We start from the raw sequence: 21933 nt of genomic DNA, 5'->3' as shown, positions 1-21933 counted from the left end.
GTGTTTAAAATTGGTTTTACATAAAATACGTTGAGTATCACCAGTTTCGTATACTTTTAGAAATAGCGATGTCCATTAACAGATGTTGGAGTTCTCTGATGATAAGCTTTGTAGACTAACGTAAATATTTAATAGGTGGCAAAGTGGGGCGTACAAGTCACTACATAAAGTCACGTCTTCTGGGTAAGTGTATGTAATTGTATTTTACTTTTTACGGATTCGTTTCAACTTTACTTTATGTTCAAATACATTTAATGCCTTTTTTAAAAACAAGATATTCATTTCTTTTTGGCATCACATCTGGGTCTATATATAAAGGATCTGGTACCTCGCTACTCTCGGTAATTTGTTTCTCAGTATTGCTGTCTCAGCCAATTTTGGTTTAACATCTGGACCCTGGCCACTTAATTGTTATATTGTTTAAGGATGTATCATTTGTGACTTTGAGATGAGTGCAAAAAAACAACCAAAAAAAAAAAACAAAAACAACAACAACAACAAAAAAAAACAAAAAAACACGAATTCATGTTTTTTGGGGCTGCTTCATACAAACATATTTTTTGTATATCAGATGATATAGCGTATTTTCTCCTGTTTAATTTAAATGACACTCAAATAAAAGCAATTGTGAAAAGGTCTTTTTATCACGATTTTGCAGGTAAAAATGTCCTTATACGGACCATTGCTGACCGCCCTTTTAGGCTTGTTATTGAGCTGTGGTAAGTGACCTTATTCCTTATCCGCTAAAAGTTCACATTGCCGATCTTTGAAATTTGCTGCACATATCGAGCATACCAGTAACACCCATTGTACGTCTCATTTATTATGATTTCTTGCTTAGGATTTAGGATGTCTCATTTCAGAAGTAGACCAAAGATGAGACCGATTTTCTTAAATATCGAATTGCCTCCCTTTATTGGCCTCACATGTAGGCCATTTAAAACGCTGAAAGAAATATTTCATGAAAATTATGAAATTTAAATATTAGCCTTATCTCATTTGAATATGATATAAGAATCGAATGGACTTTAAAACAGTCAAGCCAGCTTACGGAGGGTTGGTGATTCTACCCAGGTGTTGCCCTTGCCTGAAATAATGGGGTCTTTCACCACCATGACAAGCCATGACCTATAACTGTATCGGTGTGAGAGAAAGTAAAGATTATTTTGACAGCATTTTCATAACAGAGGATATTTATAAAAAAAAGTACTTGTCAGGGACTTTTATCCTTCCCACGCTATCCAAAATGTTTGAAATATGATAACAAAATATGCAACTAATTACATTATGTTTTTTTCTGCATGTACCCACGATTTACAAATTTAAAATCTCAGAATGCCAAACTAAAGACAATGTTGTCTTTAGGCGGATGGCAGTAAATTATTCATAGAGCTGGTGTCATCAGAAAGTAACATGAGGGAATTTGCGTCAAACGCCATCAAGGTAGAGTGTTTTATGATTCGTAGCATTTAAAATATTGTTAAATCTTAATTTGGTAAATGTATACTGTGAAATTATTTAATTTCATAGGCATGAGATTTCGTGGTTTCCACAAAACGGCTTTATCGTTGGATCATAATTCGTAGACTCAAATATTACAACTGCGAAACCCACGAATATTAGCCCCCCCCCCCCCCCACCCCCCACACACGAATATTAATGATTTTACAGAACCTTAAAATTGTGAAAAAGAAACGTGCTGTGGCTACATGTCATTTTCTTTGTTAAGCTTTCCGACCACAAACTTGTGCATTTTTCTAAAATTTCAGTATTTAAGAACCTACGATTTTGACGGTTTAGACATTGACTGGGAATATCCAGCGGCTCGGGGCAGTGGACCGGAGGATAAAGCTAACTTTATTACATTGTTAAAGGTAAACTTTTATAGTAAATGCATGTTAAAGATTGATTGATATCTATGGAATTCGAGGCGCTCCACTACTTGCAAACTACGAATTTACTCATGGAATACGCCTAATGCGTAATGCTAAATACAAAAAAAGTTATAAATGTTATTGTTATAAATTACAGTATACTAGTACCTTGTTCCCAAGACAGAGGACGCACAGCTATCATAATATAATCTGTGGAAAAATATCACGCATAAACAAAATTGAAATGCCGATTGTCATATGTCACGAGTGAAATTTTAATTGCCTATTCCTAGTTGTTGTTTTTAGCGTCATTTTGCACTTAACATTTGACTTTAACCAGCACGCATTTTGACATGAAGAGGTATGGCGCATCGCCAGCCTTCTATATAATGACCATGTCTAAGTTACGAAGATCACAAGACGTCCCTCCAACTAAGATTTCAGGGATGGAGGGCATCTTGTTAGACTCAACGACAGTCAAGCTGTTCCTCAAACGAAATGTTTCCTTTCTTGAGAAAAAAAAAACGTCATTGATGAGGCTGAGGTCTATAACAATTTAGGCGTCGGGGTTTCAAATGATTTGAGAACTCGACCACAAAATCCACTTTCTACTTTCCTAAATGAATGATGCGAACATGAATTTGAAAAAGAATTGAAAAGGGACAGAAATCTTGCGTATCTTCAAATGAGTCTTTTTCTTTCACACATCAGTTTACTAGTATAAAGAAACATAGAGACGGTTGCTTCAGGGAAAATTGTGTTTGGGCTAAGACCAGTTGAATTAAATTGCAAGTCACGTATAACATTTTCTTACAAATTCTTATTTCAATGTAAAATGTAACATCAAGTATTTTGCCGTAGATAATACTTGTATACCGTTTTCTTTTATCAAAAACTAGATTGTGTATAATGCATTTGTACATGAAGCGCACACGGGAGGTAAACCACGCCTTCTTCTGACGGCGGCTGTTGGAACGTCAGAATTCAGAGTGAGAAAATCATATAATGTTCAGGAACTTTCTAGGTAAGTGGGGAATAATTATTTAGATATATACACGAATATCAGAACCTGTTAGTTTAGAACTTCTCTATAGAATGCCGGTGCCCGATGCTTTTTGCTAAATGCTACATGCCAAATACTTAATGCTAAATGTCAATTTACTTATGCAAAATGCAGGATATTTATCATGAAATTTCTGCCAGTCTGTTTTGAAGCATTCACGTGTTCTACAGGGTATGGGAGCATGGGACCAAAACTGTTTCCTCTAAAATGTTTGGAAAAGTGTTTTAACAGAGACAAAGTCATGTAACGAAAGCAAATGACTATTTAAAAGATGCATTTCCAGCTCTGTGTTTGAATGAGCACAAAACAATAAACATTTTGGCATTTTTGTCCCGCATTTCGCAATTAAAATACCGCTTGTATTGTCAGTCAACATTTGACATAAAGTTAGAGTTTGATGATTATTATCTAACTGGTCGTGTTTTATACCGAATAAAAAGCTATCAATAATAGTCGGCCAGTTGTTTCAAAATCACACCAGAAGGATCGTAATGTCTAAATAAAGATTTCTGTTGATTTGTGTTTAGATATTTGGACTTTATCAACTTGGTGATGTATGATTTTCACGGACAATGGGAGGATACGGTCAATGTTCACAGTGCTCTGTACAGTGACAACGATTTCAGTATAGTCGGTTTTTTGTATTGTTCTTTTCATTATTTTTTAACCTTTTTAAATGAAGGATTTTTAGATCGATGTTTATTTCATATCTTTATTTAAGTATATGATTTTTAAACATACAATTATTTTGTTTGTACACTGACGAGATATGAAAACGCAACAAACATATGCCTGAATATATTTTTACTACAAAAAGCATCACCTTGAAATGTTCAACACATACACATCTAGATACTCTATACTCATTTTATTAATGTTACGGCCTGTTGTGCTGATGAAATTTGAACACAATGGGCAGTGTATGTGTTGAGCATTTCAAGGTGATGCTTTTTGTAGTAAAAATATATTCAGGCATATGTTTGTTGCGTTTTCATATCTCGTCACTGTAAGTTCTATTTTTAGCAATCTGTCTTTTTTCTACTTTAATAGTCCTTAATCCAAAGTTACTCGTGACAGTTCTGAAATATTTAATTTAAATAAATCGTTTAGGACCGCTTTGTCCAATACTGGATTTCTGAGGGCACTCCAAAAAACAAACTTGTAATCGGTGTACCCTTCTATGGGAAAAGCTTTACCCTAGCTGACAAACAACAAGCTGGTATGGGCGATAACAGTACCGCCGGAGGAACCATGCCCTATTTTTAGGTAAAGTGGTAAAGAACTAAATACATTATCCGAATTTCTTTTTCCAGCGAAAAGCCATTCTCGGCGACGTTTTAATAGTTTTATAACGGAACATCTACTTTTGATGTTGGAAGACATGCAGATAAAAGGAAGAGTATTTGAAATGCATTTTCAATGGTTAGACTTTTTCAAAGATCTTTCTTCAATCGCGCCATTTCTGATGGAGAATATGTTAGTTATTTCTAAACGTAATGACTTTCTTTTGTCAAGATATGTTAAGCATGCTGATTCTGAAAGATTCCCGACTTTCTAGACGAAATACACGTACAGGTATTTGTGTTAGGACAGACATAGACAATGTAAGTTTAGCATATACCAGCGGTCACTCCTACTTATTCAGTTGTATGTGTGATCAAGACAACCATTGTAACAGGCGCCCCGTTACATGAAAAGACCTTCTTGTTACACGAAAAAGACCTTCTTGCTTCTAGTATTGAGAGCGTCAAGCTGAATAGACAGAACTATATTTTCGAAGATATTTGGGGAGGGCCGTCATCTGATGTAAGAACTTGTGGCTCGACCCGTTTGCTTATTTATTTGTGTTTGTATAATTGTTATATATTCTTGTAACTATTGAATGAGCAATAAAATATGTTTCAACAAAAAGAAGATATTTACATTTAAATCCTGGCTGTGCATTGAGAAAAAAGACACTCCGACTTCACTTTCAGTTTACGTACATGCATTGTCTTTATACGTGATTAAATGTACATGTATATGTGTGTTTATAAACAGATATGCCAGACATTGACCAGAAACGATACCATACGGTGTCACCCCGGTATAGAAGTACTTCCGGGTCGTTGTATCCTAGAAAGTAGTTCTCTGAAATTTTGAAGTTCCCAGTTTAACGCTATCCCTACTTTGACATGTTATATTCCAAATGTATTTATTGATACTGTGTACATTTTTTGTCATTTCTGATGTCTTTAACAGTTGTTTTATGTGTGTTTTTCAGGATTACATTTCTGTGCGGAAGGATTAAAAAACTACACCAGACTGGTGGCCATGACAGATGTCAGTGGGAAATTTAAACATGGACTAGATACTTTGATGTGTAGCAAAAACGTTCATCGTTGATGGTGGTGTTTTTCTGTGATATATTGACTGGGATAGTATTACTCTTCAGAAATACAGAGCTGTCAATGCTGCAATTTTGTTGTGAAATTCACAATCCATGTCCAAAAGTGCTTGTTTTACTATACAGCAAAGAAGGAGAAATTGTACCGGGCCGACACCTATATGGCAAATTCAGAATGTGGAATATCTCAGCAACCATAGGGTTTACAGTCATGAAACTTCACACACTAGTAGCTGATAACAATACAAATCAGTGGCTAAAAGGATATTTCCAAGGTTTGTGAAATTTTAATTTTATTCAAATTTTAAAAATTCAGTAGTTGAATTTTCTTTGAAATTTGAGTAATAGTTGTCTCCTCTTGATTTGTCAGTCTTCTACTATAGTGCAAAGACACTGAACAAGCAGGAAGCTTTAAAAAGGCTATATAAAAAGAAGACATATAGTTTTACACTTTAATTTTAAGAAAAAATATAAATTTAAATTTCTTAAATTTTTTAAAAAAAATTTCTATTTCGCATAGCGTCTCTTTTCCGAAGAATTTATAAGTATATATATGTGAACATGTTACATAGTGCCGCAGTAGACCATGGATGAACAGTGTCGTATGTGTGGAAGCTGTACATTTTGGACCGGATGGGTTTATAAATGAGGCTATAGTCGGTTTCGTAACAGGAGTCGGAGAGACTGATTGCTTATCGGGCCTGGATCTCGAACCGGTCACAGTGTTATTACACTGATGTTAAAGCCAGTCAGCAGGCGTCTCATATATGATATAAAGAAATTGCGTGAATGTTCGTTCCCTTGCGTATGAGACGCATAACTAATATTACACGAAATAATTATTTTTCTCATTTCAGTCAAATCCGATGTGCTACCGGCATTTTGGCATTGAAGGACATTGCTTACCGGTGTGCCGAGTGCATTTGTCGGCATTATTAATGTATAACAAGTTTTCTTTACTCTGACAGGACATTGGTTGTATTACACAGGGAATTACATGGAGGTTGCTTCAGTGTGATAAAATAGTTGTTGTTGTTGTTGTTTGTATATTATTTTATTTTATTCATTTGTTTTTTCAGTTTAGAACATATTCCGAGCTTTCAGCTTCAGCCCGAATCAGGCCGTCGTCAGATACATTCTGCTGGAATGGATGCTTCTATTCTGATTTGCTTTTCAGGTTTTCAACGCAGGTCTGTGTTACTAAGAAAATATTTAACGGGGCTGATTTCCTGGGTCGGCCTCGTGCAGTTCCTTAATATGTATTTGTCCTGGTACCGACTGGAAACACAACTTGACGGTATTTGTATTTCAGTTTTGCTCGATTCATTCTACTTCATTCTTTAGATAGGACTTTTCCTGTTGGGACTTTTATTCATGTTTTTCTGTATGTTTTTTTTCATAGCATTTATGTGTTTCAATTCTTTTAAATGTGCATTTCAGATACTTTGTTGTCTGTGCTGAAGAGGTTGTCTGGTAATAGTTTTTTAATATTCTTTTCACTGTTTCAGCTAACATATATGTAGAAAAGTATTCAGTTGCAGTGTTTTTAATGACAGACTTCCTGTAAAGTTCCTGAACCAGTTGATATCAGAATGATAAAGAAATGATAGATGGTACCAATCTGTGAATATTATGTCACTTTTTTCTATAGGTGTTCCTGATCACACTTAGAACTATACACACACACTCAGCTGTTTCTCAAGAAAGGCCTACACCGGTTCACAATCTTTCTTTTGTCATTTGCAGGCGATGAATTCCATATGTCAGAAGGAAATTTAGAATCGTACAACCAGTCAGCAGCTACCCATAAACCAGACCAACCTATTAAGTCGAGCGGGCAGAAGCTGTGATTCCCAGTGTAACACCGCAGAATGACGGCTAGTTTTCGGTAAGCGATTTACATGTTCCACCGGTGCATTGCCCTCTGGTCCTAATGTCTTTAGTCAGAACTGTAGCCTAAAATGTCAGTAACTGTTTGACAGTTTCAGGGGTACCCTGAGCTGTGTCTGGCTCCAGTTGGAGTTCTTGACCTTCCGCACTTGCCTGCTTCCAAGATGGCGCGGATTGGCTTTGCATTTGGCGTTTCAGGCATTGTTCGGCTTAGCCGAAGAAATAATTCGTTTTAAGATAGGCTGTGATGTATTGATCTGTTTTACTTCCAGTAATTGTCATAAATATAATCACATATTGATCTTTGCTTGTGGGTTTTGGTCTTTCAATCATTAAAAGTTTCATTTTTCTGCAATTGTAGTGGGTAAATTATGCATTTTTTTTTTACTAAAAATTGCATATTTTTAAAGTAAATACTCATTTTGATACATCATTTTTCAAAATAAATAAGCTTAAAGTTACATAAAACATACTATAAGCATTAACTAGTGATGTCACAGTTGATTTCATGAAAATCTGATTGAAATTTTCAGAAGGAAGGCAAATTTTGTAATGTGCCTTTTTTCTTCAAAATTCCGGTTTCCGAGCCAATTTCTCCGCAAAGACGGTCTAATGTTTGAAATGTTTCTGCGGGACAAAATTTTCTTTGCGATGACAATGTCTTGTGTTACTTTTCTCGCAAAACCCTAAGTTACAAGATTTTATGGGAAAAATTTGGCTAAATTAAAATTTGATAAGATTTAGGTGTCACCCGGTATAGAGTACTTCCGGGTCGTTGTATCCTAGAAAGTAGTTTCTTTGAAATTTTGAAGTTCCCAGTTTAAACGCTATCCGTACTTTGACATGTTATATTCCAAATGTATTTATTGATACTGTGTACATTTTTTGTCATTTCTGATGTCTTTAACAGTTGTTTTATGTGTGTTTTTCAGGATTACATTTCTGTGCGGAAGGATTAAAAAACTACACCAGACTGGTGGCCATGACAGATGTCAGTGGGAAATTTAAACATGGACTAGATACTTTGATGTGTAGCAAAAACGTTCATCGTTGATGGTGGTGTTTTTCTGTGATATATTGACTGGGATAGTATTACTCTTCAGAAATACAGAGCTGTCAATGCTGCAATTTTGTTGTGAAATTCACAATCCATGTCCAAAAGTGCTTGTTTTACTATACAGCAAAGAAGGAGAAATTGTACCGGGCCGACACCATACATGTAAGACTTGACAGAGAAAGGGTTCCGTACTTTGTATATGACGATCAATGGGTGGGATACGATGATGCACAAAGCATAATGGAAAAGGTGAGGTATTTATAATTTACAGTTATCTTTGCATTTTCGAAAAAGTGACAACACTTTATGTTATATCGCCGCCGTATGGATCAACCGCTGATAACAATTACATTTAACTGTTATTGTTTTGCTACTGTAAATGTTAGCATAGGAATAAAAAAATCATAAACAGTCATTTTATGCACATTTTGTTTTCATGACATCGTATATAGATTCTGAGTGCAGAGCCTTTGTAAACGTGGTCATCTAAATCTCTAAATACTTTTTTTTCATTTCTACACTAGATTTTGGGAAAATATTATTTCTGGTCGAATCTCGATAAATCGATCGTTTTCATGTGAATTCGTCTGTTCTATGTGTTAAATTATTTTACCCGATGATAGATATGAATTAGTGTTAAAGATTATCATTACGAAAATCTATAACACAATTTATGCTTCAATCGAATTTTAAATCCAGTTGGCTCATTCAGTAATATTTTCGAATTTCTTCTGTCTGAAACTCGTTACATTGAATCGGTTCAAATATCTTGTAGGCACAATACATCCGAGACAATGGTCTAGCTGGTGCCATGGTATGGGCGTTGAATTTAGATGATACCACAGGGGCGTGTGGAGACGGTAAATTCCCACTGATGCATGCACTGAAGAAAGGTCTCATTGAAGGATACCAAGTCGTTGGATGATGAAATGAATTTGTGTATTTTGTTTTCTAGTAGAGATAAATAAAATTTGATACAAAAATCGTGTACCCACGGCATATTTGTTTGTGGTGACGTTTCCAATCTGTAAGAATGGTAGGTAAATGTTTTATATGATATCAGATATGTCAATGTTACTTAGGTTAGAATCTAAAATTGTCTTTTTATACTTGATAAATAGAAATTTGAGAAATTACGCGACCTTTTGCAGTTATTCACATTTAAATTCCACTTTGAGCTTAACTCTATGTTTTAAGTTTTTTTAACTATGTAGTGTCGCCGGGTTACCTTACCATGCAGCTGATTTATAATCACTGTACCAATGATCTATTGACCGTTTTGGCGTTTCGCCGCACTTCCATATCCATGCCTGTTTGGGATTTCTGTTCTTCTTGTCAGTTGGTGGTTTAGATCCCATACCTTTGTTGCATATTATAAACAAAAGAGCATCGGCCGTTTTAAGGTAAGACTTGTCGCTTGTCATCATGCAGTTGTTGTATTCATATGTCTTAAACTTTTCATTTGTCGTGACTACGTTCCCAAATTTTTTGTGGCATTTTCTGCAAATTTCTTTAACGATGTTTCAAACTGCTTTTTGGGATCCAAGAAACTATACATAGTGAAATCTTCTAACTCGCCCGTTTCCGGCTATGGCCTGTTTACAACCTTCATTTCAGTAAGCTTCTCACTTGAAGACCGCCGAACAAAATGATCCGCATGAAAATCTTTCAAAAGTTTTTCTCTGAAAACCTGCGTCGAGGGTTAATACCTGTGGAATAATGTATTTATTGTTAATAGTTATGCACACAGTTACCGCAAACGATTTTCTCAAGATTAATCTGCGATTCATGATAATGTAGATATCCGTATGGTTATGTTAATATTCGCTCTATAAAATTTTACGCAGATTTCGAGAGGTTTAACTTTATAATACAGAAACTAACCGGTTATGAAAATATCAACTGATACGAGTAGTATAGTATGCGCACCAGCTGCCTTTCTTGCGGTGGTGGTGATTAAAATGGCGCGAATGTGTTACTTACTTACTTACACTGGCCCTTCCTGGGCAGTGCCCAATGTATTCCTTTTTCCGTTCGTTTTGTCCTTGCTGTCAGTTTATGTACTTTTGCGTGCGTGTGTGTTTCTATTTGTGGCAGGCCTATTTGGCGATCTGTGTCTCTGGCTATGTTTGCTGTGCTCCGAGCTTTCAGGAAGTCTATACTTACATTTTATGTTTTTCTATATTCACGATTATTAAAAAACGCAAATCAGTCTAATATTTCTAAAAGGAATTTGATAATCGCATTAAGATGATATTGTTCAAATGAAGAACTTTAAATAGCCACCTAATCTCCTTAGGCTTTACATTTTATTGCATTTTTAGCATTTTAAGCCTTTTCATGTTCACGGTGCTGAATTTGAATTTTACGCACAGGCGTATAGGCGTATGCCCATGTACACACCTGCACACTTAGAAAGGTTGAATTACTGGAATAGAATAGAACATTAAATACTAGAACATATTACTAGAATTTTAATAAAGTTAAATTTTATACAATTTCACGTAGACTTTTTCAGGTTACCTCAAATATAATTTCAGTATTACATTTCTAAACTATATGCAATTGTGTATTTTCCCTTTCATGTTACTTGTTTTGTTATCAAATGTCGGTAAATGGCTATACATATCTAATCTTGCATCGGCATTAAATTGCATTTGTATTGACTTTTTCGGTATACTGCCCATACGGGCATTGCAGCAAATGACATAAACGATAGAGCATGAAAATACTATACTGTCTCCTCCATACCTTGGCCCACATTCACCAACGTTTCAAGTCTGAAATTTAGACTTTACAAGGTTAGATTTACCTTAAACTCTGTCGTTATTAAATAAGCATCGATTGTTACGAAACTTTGGAAGACTGATTTACGCCGCACCGCTACTGAAAAATGTCACCAGTATACATTTGCTATAGGCAAACATATTGGAAATTGAAAATTTTCGTTCTTAAGCTTTCAGCGTTGATAAAAGCGTACTACGAACCATAATGTAACCTTATCACCTGCTCCACACATAGTAAAGCTATACAAACATATCAGTCATATAACATCAATTCAGTATCTAAATTATGATAAAACTATCCGAAAAAGGCTGATGAAAAGTAACTGCAAATTACTTTAGTATCTTCAATTTTGCATGGGTTTGTTAACTGGCTTTCAAAAGACGTAGAGAATAAATCAGAAAATATCAAGTACAGTCAAACTTCGTTGTCCTGAACTCGCCGGACCCATTGAAATTTGTTCGAGTCATCGATAGTTCGGGCTTGGCTTTCGAGCAAAGTTTCCAGTGATGTCATATATAATCAAGCCGGCCTTACCAGAGAAACTTCAAGAGGTAATGTATATTGTATTAAGTAATTAATTAAGGAATATACAAAAACGCTATAAAATCTGATTTTATAATATATAGTTTTATTGCCTTAATATTTACTAGGGTTGTTACAAAATATACAACGTATTATTTGTCGCAACCGTGGTCACACGTTGTGTTTAGCACAAAATAAATGGCGTATCATTTAGAAATAGCCGATGTCCGCATTAACAGATGTTGGAGTTCTCTGGTGATAAGCTTTGTAGACTGACGTTATTATTTAATAGGTGACAAAAGTGGGGCGTACAAGTCGTCACATAAAGTCAAGTCTTCTGGGTAAGTGTATATAATTATACTTTTTTCAACTTAAGTTTCAATTTTACATTATTTTACATAATTTTACATTATGTTCAAATATATTAAATGCCTTTTTAAATCAAGATTTTCTTTCCTTTTTGGCATTAGAAAGTGTGGTGTCACATCTTGGTCTATAGATAAAGGGTCTGGTATCGCGCTACATCCTTAATTCGTTTTCTCAAACTGACTCAGCCAATTTTGAACCCTGGTAACTTGTTATATTATTTAATAATGCATCACAAGTGACTTCGAGATGATTGAAAAAATGAAAACACAAATTAATGTTTTTGTTTTTGTATTTTTTTTGCTGTCTGCTTCGTACTAAAATATTATTATGTTAATCATATTAGTTTACAGATGGAAATTGTAAATGTATATATCAGAAGCTGAAGGATATGTTCTCCTGTTTAATTTAAATAATATTCAAATAACAGCAATTGTATATATATTTTTATCACGATTTTGCAGATAAAAAATGTCCATATACGGACCATTGCTGACCGTCCTTTTAGGCTTGTTTTTGAGCTGTGGTAAGTGACCTTATTCCTTATCTTAAAAGTTCACATTGCCAGTCTTTATTAACATTTGCTGCACATCTCGGGCATACTAACTAGGAAAATATAAATCGTTTTGCATCCATTGTACGTCTCATTTATTGTGATTTCTTGCTTATAATTTAGGATTACTAATTTTACTTGCAGACCAAAGATGAGACAGATTTTCTTAATATCGAATTGCTAAAATTGTAAAATAAATGATCTATGAAAATTCTGAAATTTGAATTATAATCTTGTCGTATTCGAATATGTCCTAAAAAAGCGGCTTTATTTTTATTTTTATTTTTTCATAAATGATTTAAGGCCGAAATTTTGTATTTGTATTTTAATGTATATAAAAATCCTATCAAAACACTTTCTAATCTACATGTTAAAATCTTTATTTCACTAAGACAAGTCTTAGACACTGTGCGATAATGATGCTTCACTTTTGCCTTATAATTTAGCCAATACAGACTGTTTACATACTCAATTTCAAGCATAATTACAGATGCCTTAAAACGAGTATGTTATTACGGGAGCTGGACGTCACACCTCACACCGGAGGACATTGACCCGAGTCTGTGTACTCACCTCATGTTTGCCTTCTCAACCCTTGACGCCAACGGAACTGAGATCATACCATTCGAATCATACGAGCCAGCCTTGTAAGAATATTGTATTATGTCTGTTACTGCCAAGAACGTCACTTGCTAACCCTCTGGTTAGTAAATATCCAATATGCAGTTAATCTAACTAAAATGGCTGCAGCATAACGTAATCGGAAGGAATTAAATTATTAGCGAAAGCTTGAATGACTGGTAACCGACAAGAGAAACATGGTTTGTTGGTGGCCGGCTGTTGGATATTATACGTGGTCTCGGAAATCAGTAGCAGGTTTGAGCTAGTCACTTGCTAACCCTTTGGTTAGTAAATGTACAATATGCAGTTAATCTAACTAAAATGGCTGCAGCAGTCAAATTAATAGCGAAAAGCTTAAGTAATTAGAAGCCGACAAGAGAAAATCTTTACATGCTTTGTTGGTGACCGGCTAGAGGATATGTTACGTTGTCTCGGAAATCAGTACTAGGTCTGAGCTTCCTCTTGTCCGATTTTCTTGACGGCGTATGTCCGTTATCCGGTGAAACGTTGTATACATGCGTTGTCCTTTAAATAAAAGCCTTTTAATTGCCGGATCAAAAAAGTTACAAGTGCTGTCTTAAGACGACAGCATGATGCAGAGCAAGAAATTTAAAAAAAATATAATACAATACAGGAGCTTAACATGGCCGAATGGTTAATATAGCTGACTTAGAATTACTTACTCCTCGCCGTTGTGGGTTCGAAACCTGTAGAATATTGTGTAAAATTCTTGCATTTGAGGAAGCTATCAAGCCAGCTTTCGGAGGGTTGGTGATTCTACCCAGGTGACGCCCTTGCCTGAAATAATAGGGTCTTTCACCACCATGACAAGCCGGAAAGTCGCCATATGACCTATAATTGTATTGGTGTGAAAGAAAGTAAAGTAAAGAATATCTTGATGGCATTTTCAAAACAGAGAGTATAAAAGTACTTGTCAGAGACTTTTGTCAGTCCCACTCTACCCAAAATGTTATTTGAAATAAATTAACAAAATATACGAAGCTCTGCTGCTATGCAACTAATTACATTGTGTGTGTTTTTTTCTGCAGGTACCTGCGATTTACAAATTTAAAATCTCAAAATGCCAAACTAAAGACAATGTTGTCTTTAGGCGGATGGACAATGGGTAGTAAATTATTCATAGAGCTGGTGTCATCAGAAAGTAACATGAGGGAATTTGCGTCAAACGCCATCACGGTAGGGTGTTTTATGATTCGTAGCATTTAAAATTTTGTTAAATCTTAATTTGGTAAATGTATACTGTGAAATCATTTAATTCCATGGGCATGAGATTTTGCGGTTTCCCCAAAACGACTATTTCGTTGGGACATAATTCGTAGACACAAATTTCAAAGATAAAATAAATGAAAAAAATTGATGCAACATCATGGATTGACGCAACTGTGAAACCCACGAATATTAGTCCCCCACGAATATTAGTCCCTCACGAATATTAATTATTTCACAGTACCTTAAAAATACGAAGAAGAAAGATACTGTGGCTATATGTCATTTTCTTTGTTAATTTCCGATCACAAACTTGTGTAATTTTCTAAAATTTCAGTATTTAAGAACCTACAACTTTGACGGTTTAGACATCGACTGGGAATATCCAGCGGCTCGGGGCAGTGGACCGGAGGATAAAGCTAACTTTATTACATTGTTAAAGGTAAACTTTTATTATAGTACGATTTGGTCTGGGTGCCCCCGCAGCATGGAAGACTGTTAATATATATCTAGCACAAGACTAACTTCATTACATATTAAAATAAATTAGAAATTAAATGCATTTTACTTTATCCAGTACCATGGGTAATTAGACCTTAGGACAACGCTAACTTAATGTCATCATCAGACTGTCATGTTAAAGATTGATTGATATCGTTGAAATCCGAGGCGCTCCACTACTTGCAGAATGCGAATTTACTCATGAAATACGCCCCAAAGCGTAATGCTAAATACCAAATTACACATATAATTGTTATAAACACAGTATATACATGTACATTGTTCCCAAAACAGAGAACGCATAGCTATACTTTAAATTATCATTATATAGTCTGTTGAAAAAAATATCACGCATACACAAATTAAGAATGCCGATTGCCATATGTCACAAGTGGAATTATCATTGCATATTGCTAGGTTGTTGTTTTTATTGAATTGTTCGACGTAAACTTTAATGCTTTCTATACAGAGTAACAAATTGTGCTCAAGTGAATAAAAATGCATTTTATTTGATGTCTTTTGAGTTCTTACAACTTTCTTTAAGCACAAGTAATACACGATTAGAGAAAACCGAATTAGCGTAATTTTGCACTTAGCATTTGACATTAAGCAGCACGCATTTTGACATGAAGAGGTATGGCGCCACCGCCAGCCTTCTATAGGTCAAAGGTCAGTAAAAAAATTGCCTATATATTTCATATAAAATGAACTACAAACAAAGCTCTGTAAAAATATTTCTAAAACATCAATCTCTGGTAGACTACCTTTTCTCTTTAGTTCCATGTGTCTGCAAATGAAAAACAAAAAGAAAACATGGTGTTATGTAGTTCCTAGTGAAATCCCAGTCAGCTGTTTCTACCAATGTCAAGGTCGGTGAAAAAATTAATCCGCAACATACCCACAATACCTACCTCCTATTGTGGCTTCCTGTTTTCAAACAAAACATCACAAAACATTGTAAATATGTTTCTAATATCCACAGATGAGTGAATTAATAACATGTGCAGAATAAATGCTTCAGCTCATATAGAATTTGCATTTTACCCAAGAAAAAAATTGAACTATTTATATATAGGCACTATTTTCGACTACACCACGGAAGCTTACAACCGAATTACTGACCTTATTCCTATATAATGACCATGTCTAAAATACGAAGATTGCAAGACGTCCCTCCAAGTAAGATTTCAGGAATGGAGGGCATCTTGGTAGACTCAACGACAGTCAAGCTGTTCCTCAAACGAAATGTTTCCTTTCTTGAAAAGGAAAACGTCATTGATGAGGCTGAGGTCTATAACAATTTAGGCGACAAGGTTTCAAATTGTTTGAGAACTCTCCACAAAATCCACTTTCTACTTTCCTAACTTAATGATGCGAACATGAATTTGTAAAAGAATTGAAAAGGGAGAGACATTTTGCGCCTTTTGGTTTCACACATCAGTATATAAAACGACGGTTGCTTCAGGGAAAATTGTGTTTGGGTTAAGGCCAGTTAAATTTAATTGCGAGTCACGTATAACATTTTCTAACTAATTCTTATTTCAAAGTAAAACTTCAGTTATGTTTGTAACATCAAGTATTTTGCTATAGATGTATACTTTTATCAAAAACAGATTGTCCATAATGCATTTGTACATGAAGCACACAAGGAAGATAAGCCACGCCTTCTTCTGACGGCGGCTGTTGGAACGTCAGAATTCAGAGTAACAGAATCGTATGATGTTCATGGACTTTCTAGGTAAATGGGGAGTAATTATTTAGATATATACAAGAATATCACAGCCTGTTAGTTTAGAATTTCTGTATAGAATGCCGGTACAAAATGCTACATACCGAATACCTAATGCTAAATGCAAAATACCTAATGCTAATTGTCAAATACTTAATGGCAGATGCTAAATATCCAACGTACGAAGGCCGGTGCGCCATGCTAATTGCAAAATTACTAATGCAAAATACTATATGTCAAATGCTGACTGCCAATACAAACGATATTTCAAATGGTAAATGCTAATTGTTAATTGCGAAATGCGAAACAATAAATACCAAAATGCTTATGGTTATGTGCTCATTCAAAGAAAGAGCTGAAAATGCATCCTTGCTTTTCGTTACATAACTTTGTCTTTGGAACATTACGTCTAAAGTAAAGAATTCTGTTGGTTTGTGTTTAGATATTTGGACTTTATCAACTTGATGATGTATGATTTCCACGGACAATGGGAGGATACAGTCAATGTTCACAGTGCTCTGTACAGTGACAACGATTTCAGTATAGTAAGTTTTTGTAAAGTTTTTGTAAGGTTCTTTTCATTATTTCTTAACATTTTTAAATAAAGGAATTTTAAAATCCATGTTTATTTTATATCTTTATTAAAGTATATGATTTTTAAACATAATTTTATTTTGTTGTAAGTACTGTTTTCAACATTCTATCCTTTTTCTGCATTTGTTAGTCCATAAGCCAAAACGATTACCCGTGACAATTTTGAAATGCTTAGTTTTTCACCAATCTCTTAGGACCGATTTGTCAAATACTGGATTTCTGAGGGCGCTCCAAAGAAGAAACTTGTTATCGGTGTACCCTTCTATGGGCATACCTTTACCCTAGCTGACAAACAACAAGCTAGTATGGGCGATAACAGTACCGCCGGAGGAAGCATGCCGTACTATCAGGTAAAGTGGTAAAGAACGAAATACATTATCTAAATTTCTTTTTACACAGACAGAAGAGACTTTGTCATAAGTCATTTATGGTTCTATACCAGTACGTCTTACTGTAATATTGAAATACAGTTTGATAAAAAGAAATATATTTGAAATGCATTTTCAATGGTTAGGCATTTTCAAAATCTTTCTACAATCACAGTGTATAGACTCTCTGTACGCCCAAACGGAAGTCGCCGATAACTAAGCGTTCACCTTCGTTTTTCAAAATTTTGGAAGCTGTCGGTAGTGAGTATTTTTATGTTTTTCTTTGGCTATTTGAAATAAATATTCTTGTTGTATATATTTTTCAATGTATGATAATTTTCTCTGCAACAAACTGCCGTTAAACAGACATTAACACATGAAATTAAAACGTATTTTCACCAAAAACCAAGCAGGTCAAAGCAACAGACGATGCATCCAGGCTAAAAATGCCCATTATTTAGGAACTGCGAGTGAAATACGTGTCAGAACCGCTTCTGAATGTTAAATTATAAATTCATGCAAATGAGTTTATACCTACAAATATGAATTTACAATCCTGAATAGTCTAAATATTCTTTAATTCAACATGCATCTGAATTATGCACTGACCGCCTAGTCGCAAAACTTTATATAAAACTATTCCACTATTCGCCAAAACACTGTACGCCTATTCAATAAAGAAATGACGACGTGTTTGGGCTTGTAGGCTCTATAAACTGTACTTATTGAATTTATAAATATAAGTTTTGTATTGTATTTTACTTGCGACAGTGAAACAGTATTGATTGGTCTGTTTCACCAAAGAGTTATAGTATTTTATACTTCTTTGGTTTCACCAACGATGTCCTTGTCTTGGACAAGAAATAGAATATGCGTACGTGTTTCCGTTAACATACGAGAAAATATATATTTCCGCTCAGCTTGACAGGACACTTTGTTTGCTGTTTTTTTTTTTTTTTTTTTTTTTTCAGCTCGACTATTCGGGGAATAGCGGTGCTATTCTACTCGCCCCGGTTTCGGTTAAAGTTAAGTTTTTCGGCAACCTTTTTTTCTGTCACATCTTTTTTTTGTACTTTTGCTTATACCTTACTGTTACTTCACATAAACATTGTGCAAACAAAGCCTTTTTATGCAGGGACTGCCCATTATACCCTAGGTGAAGGTTACTCAAGGTGTTGTACTTGAAATTATTTTTTGCGTTTAATTAAGCTCCGCCAACAGACAAACGCGCTGTCGTGACACGAAAACTTTGTACAATCAAAGTGTCCAAAACGAGTCTGCTCATCTATCTCCCAAGACGGTGGTTAGTTATACGTGTAGAACAACTGATGTAAACATTAGGAGCAAGGTCATTTTCATTTTCATTTGTAGCGATTACTGTAATAATTATTAATGCAAAAGAAAAATAACTTGATATTAGCTTTAATCTGCTTGATTTTGACTGATATCAACGGTGATTTGGAGCCGGATATTAAAATAAACAGAAATTACCAATAACCGCGCCGACGGCAGCTGTTTCTTCTGCGAATGATGATAAAGTTCCCGAGGTAAAGTCCGAACAAGTCTCTGAGATGCCGGAAATGGATCAAACACTGAGTTGTGCCACGTAACGATTATATGAATGATGCGTTAGTGATTTATGTGTAAAGAATCTAGTCATTATTACAAAAAAAATAAATAATTTCAAACACTATATGCAGGTTAGAGTTTATTAGTACGCATTTACCAAATTGAATTAGTCGCACGGCTAGTTTTTGGCGACTTCCGGTGGCTATACACTGTGACAATCGTGCCATTTCTGATGGAAAATGTTTTGTTTGTTATTTTCTAAAATCAGTGACATATGTTAACCATGTTGTTTCTGAAAGATTCCCTTCTTAGACGAAATATTTATTTTAGGGCAGGTTTAGCATAACGTAAAAAGGAAACCAGCGGTCACTCCTGCTAATTCATTTGTATGTATGCTCAGGACAATCGTTGTAACAGATGTCGTGTTACATGAAAACACTATCTTGCTTCTAGTATTGAGATGAAAATAAAAATACACAGAACATTAGTTTCGAAGATATTTACATTTAAAGCCCGACTTTACAAATGAGAAATGACACACCTACTTCCGTTTTAGTTCACGTACATGCATTGTCTTTATATATAAATTTGGTTAGATGTATATGTATGTATTATGAACAGATATGCCAGACATTGACCAGAAACGATACCATACATGTAAGACTTGACAGAGAAAGGGTTCCGTACTTCGTATATGATGATCAATGGGTGGGGTACGATGATGCACAAAGCATAATGGAGAAGGTGAAGTATAATGGACAGTTATCTTTGCATTTTCAAAAACACAGTGACAATGCTTTCTGTTACACCGACGCTGTTTGGATCAACCGCTGATAAGTTACATTCAGCGAACAGCGGCTATTACTGTAAATCATACTAAATGTTATCATAAGAATGAAAAGCGCATAAACATACCGCGGGCTTAACGTAAAACGGTTGTAACTCCTTCTTTATTTCATATAAATTACAAACGTTTTGCGCCAAGCCCGCGAATTATTCCTTTTATACACAATTAAACATCGTATATAGATTCCGAGTACAGAACCTTTGTAAACGTGGTCATCTAAATTGACTACAGGATGTCTCTCAAATTCTTTCATTTTTACACTGTTTGTGCTTACAGGTGTTTTGGGAAAATATTATTTTTGGATCGAATCTCGATAAATCGACCGTTTTCCTTCGAATTCGTCTGTTCGTTTTTATTCAAGAATGTGCCATAGATATGAGATATTGTCAAAGCTTTACATTATAATCGAAAAACTATAACACAAGTTATGCTTCAATCAAATTTCAAATCCAGTTGGCTCTTTCTATAATCTTTCTATGGTGATTTTGTTTATTTCGAATTTCTTCTGTCTCAAACTCGTTACATTGAATCGGTTCAAATATCTTGTAGGCACAATACATCCGGGACAATGGTCTAGCTGGTGCCATGGTATGGGCGTTGGATCTAGATGATACCACAGGGGCGTGTGGAGACGGTAAATTTCCATTGATGCATGCACTGAAGAAGGGTCTCATTGAAGGATACCAAGTCGTTGGATGATGAAATGAACTTTGTGTATTTTGTTTCCTAGTAGACCTAGATATAAATAAAATTTGATACGAAAACCGGCTACCCACGCGATGCTTGTTTGTTTTAGCGTTAACAAACTTTGTATGAATGGTAAGTAACACGTGATTTGTCTGTGAACTTGGGTCAGAAGCTAAAATTGTTTCTTTTATACTTGATAAATAGAAATTTAACAAAAAACGTGACCTTTTGCATTTATTCCTCTTTGTAATCCCATTCTAGCTAACATGTAAAAACTAAATTCCAGGATTTAAGTTTTTTTAATAGGTTGAGTCGGGTTACCTTTGATAAACAGTGTAGGCCTCACAGACATTTAACATTTTTGCTTTTATTTCCGTTTGCTTCGGTACAGGCTTAAATCGTATACTACGTTGGGCCCTTTGGGATTCATTTCGAAAAGTCTACATGGTTTAGAACTATATAACTAAAATTAGTAATGAAACTTTGTGCGATATTTTTGGCGTGATAAAAATCCAGTTCGATTTTATTTAATATAATATAATTACTTACTTCCTGGCATATTTTCATTTTAACGTAGCTTTTACATCACACCAACACTACTCATGTAGCGACCTTCCAACTTTTAGGATGTTTGATGAAAACCCTACCGGACATTTTTTCCGGCAAGAGCGTGCACCTGAATAGAACCACCGATCTACCGTGAACAAGCTGGACGGTTTCCTCTACGCTCCAACTGAGATTTCAAACATATAGCGACGACGAGGGGCAATTGATTCGAAGTCAGCGACCTTAACCACTTGACAACGGAGGCTTCATAACTATTTTGTTGAAAATGTATTAAAACTATATGCAATAAATGCATAAACTTCTAACTATTAACTTAATTGCATCAGTAATTAATTGAAAATGAAACCAAATGGTTTGGTGCGTTTGACTTTAGGTCTATTTCATACAAGAAATATTCAGTTAAATATCAATTAATTGATATTCCTAAATAAACTGGTTAAAGACCCACCACAACCTAGAGACCTACTTTTTCCTCCAACATGAACTTCGTGAAAATCATTCTGACAATTCTGGTATAACACAGCTGTACTGCAAGGTGGTAGTTTGAAAATTTAGGACCTCCATGGATTAATATGTTTTCACAAATTAATTTGCAAACTTATTCAGTCAATCTCCTTTCAGCATACATGTAGTTTTAAAAGCAAAGAAAAATAACTATCTTACCATGTAGAAACAAAATGTGAGTTAATCGTAGCTTCATACATGAAGTTCTGTGCATAATACTA

The 21933-nt window shown here is 34.9% G+C and overlaps 2 protein-coding genes and 1 long non-coding RNA gene across 3 annotated transcripts; all 3 read left to right on the top strand.

Annotated features, from left to right (window-relative positions):
* The first annotated feature begins 1337 nt into the window (after positions 1–1337).
* Positions 1338–9195, top strand: LOC128546413 (chitotriosidase-1-like). The gene is given in 8 exon segments (XM_053516909.1): positions 1338–1372; positions 1374–1443; positions 1770–1874; positions 2774–2898; positions 3465–3567; positions 4048–4200; positions 8406–8519; positions 9046–9195. Coding segments are annotated over 8 exon segments (840 nt in total). The 5' UTR covers positions 1338–1352.
* Positions 5223–8424, top strand: LOC128559926 (uncharacterized). Its single transcript, XR_008372771.1, has 3 exons — positions 5223–5598; positions 7070–7211; positions 8146–8424. It is a non-coding gene; the product is annotated as an uncharacterized LOC128559926 (long non-coding RNA).
* Positions 9196–11822: 2627 nt separating the features above from the next.
* Positions 11823–20717, top strand: LOC123560312 (putative chitinase 1). Its single transcript, XM_045352525.2, has 10 exons — positions 11823–11920; positions 12410–12471; positions 12989–13145; positions 14169–14316; positions 14684–14788; positions 16461–16585; positions 17019–17121; positions 17365–17520; positions 19729–19851; positions 20504–20717. The coding sequence occupies exons 2-10, from the start codon at positions 12417–12419 to the stop codon at positions 20651–20653; spliced, it is 1122 nt and encodes a 373-aa protein (XP_045208460.2). The 5' UTR covers positions 11823–11920; positions 12410–12416; the 3' UTR covers positions 20654–20717.
* The last annotated feature ends 1216 nt before the right edge of the window (positions 20718–21933 follow it).

This window comes from Mercenaria mercenaria, chromosome 10 (assembly GCF_021730395.1).
Source record: "Mercenaria mercenaria strain notata chromosome 10, MADL_Memer_1, whole genome shotgun sequence".
Taxonomy (NCBI): domain Eukaryota; kingdom Metazoa; phylum Mollusca; class Bivalvia; order Venerida; family Veneridae; genus Mercenaria; species Mercenaria mercenaria.
The sequence above is the reverse complement of the archived record's forward strand: the minus strand, read 5'-3'. Positions and strand labels throughout refer to the sequence as shown.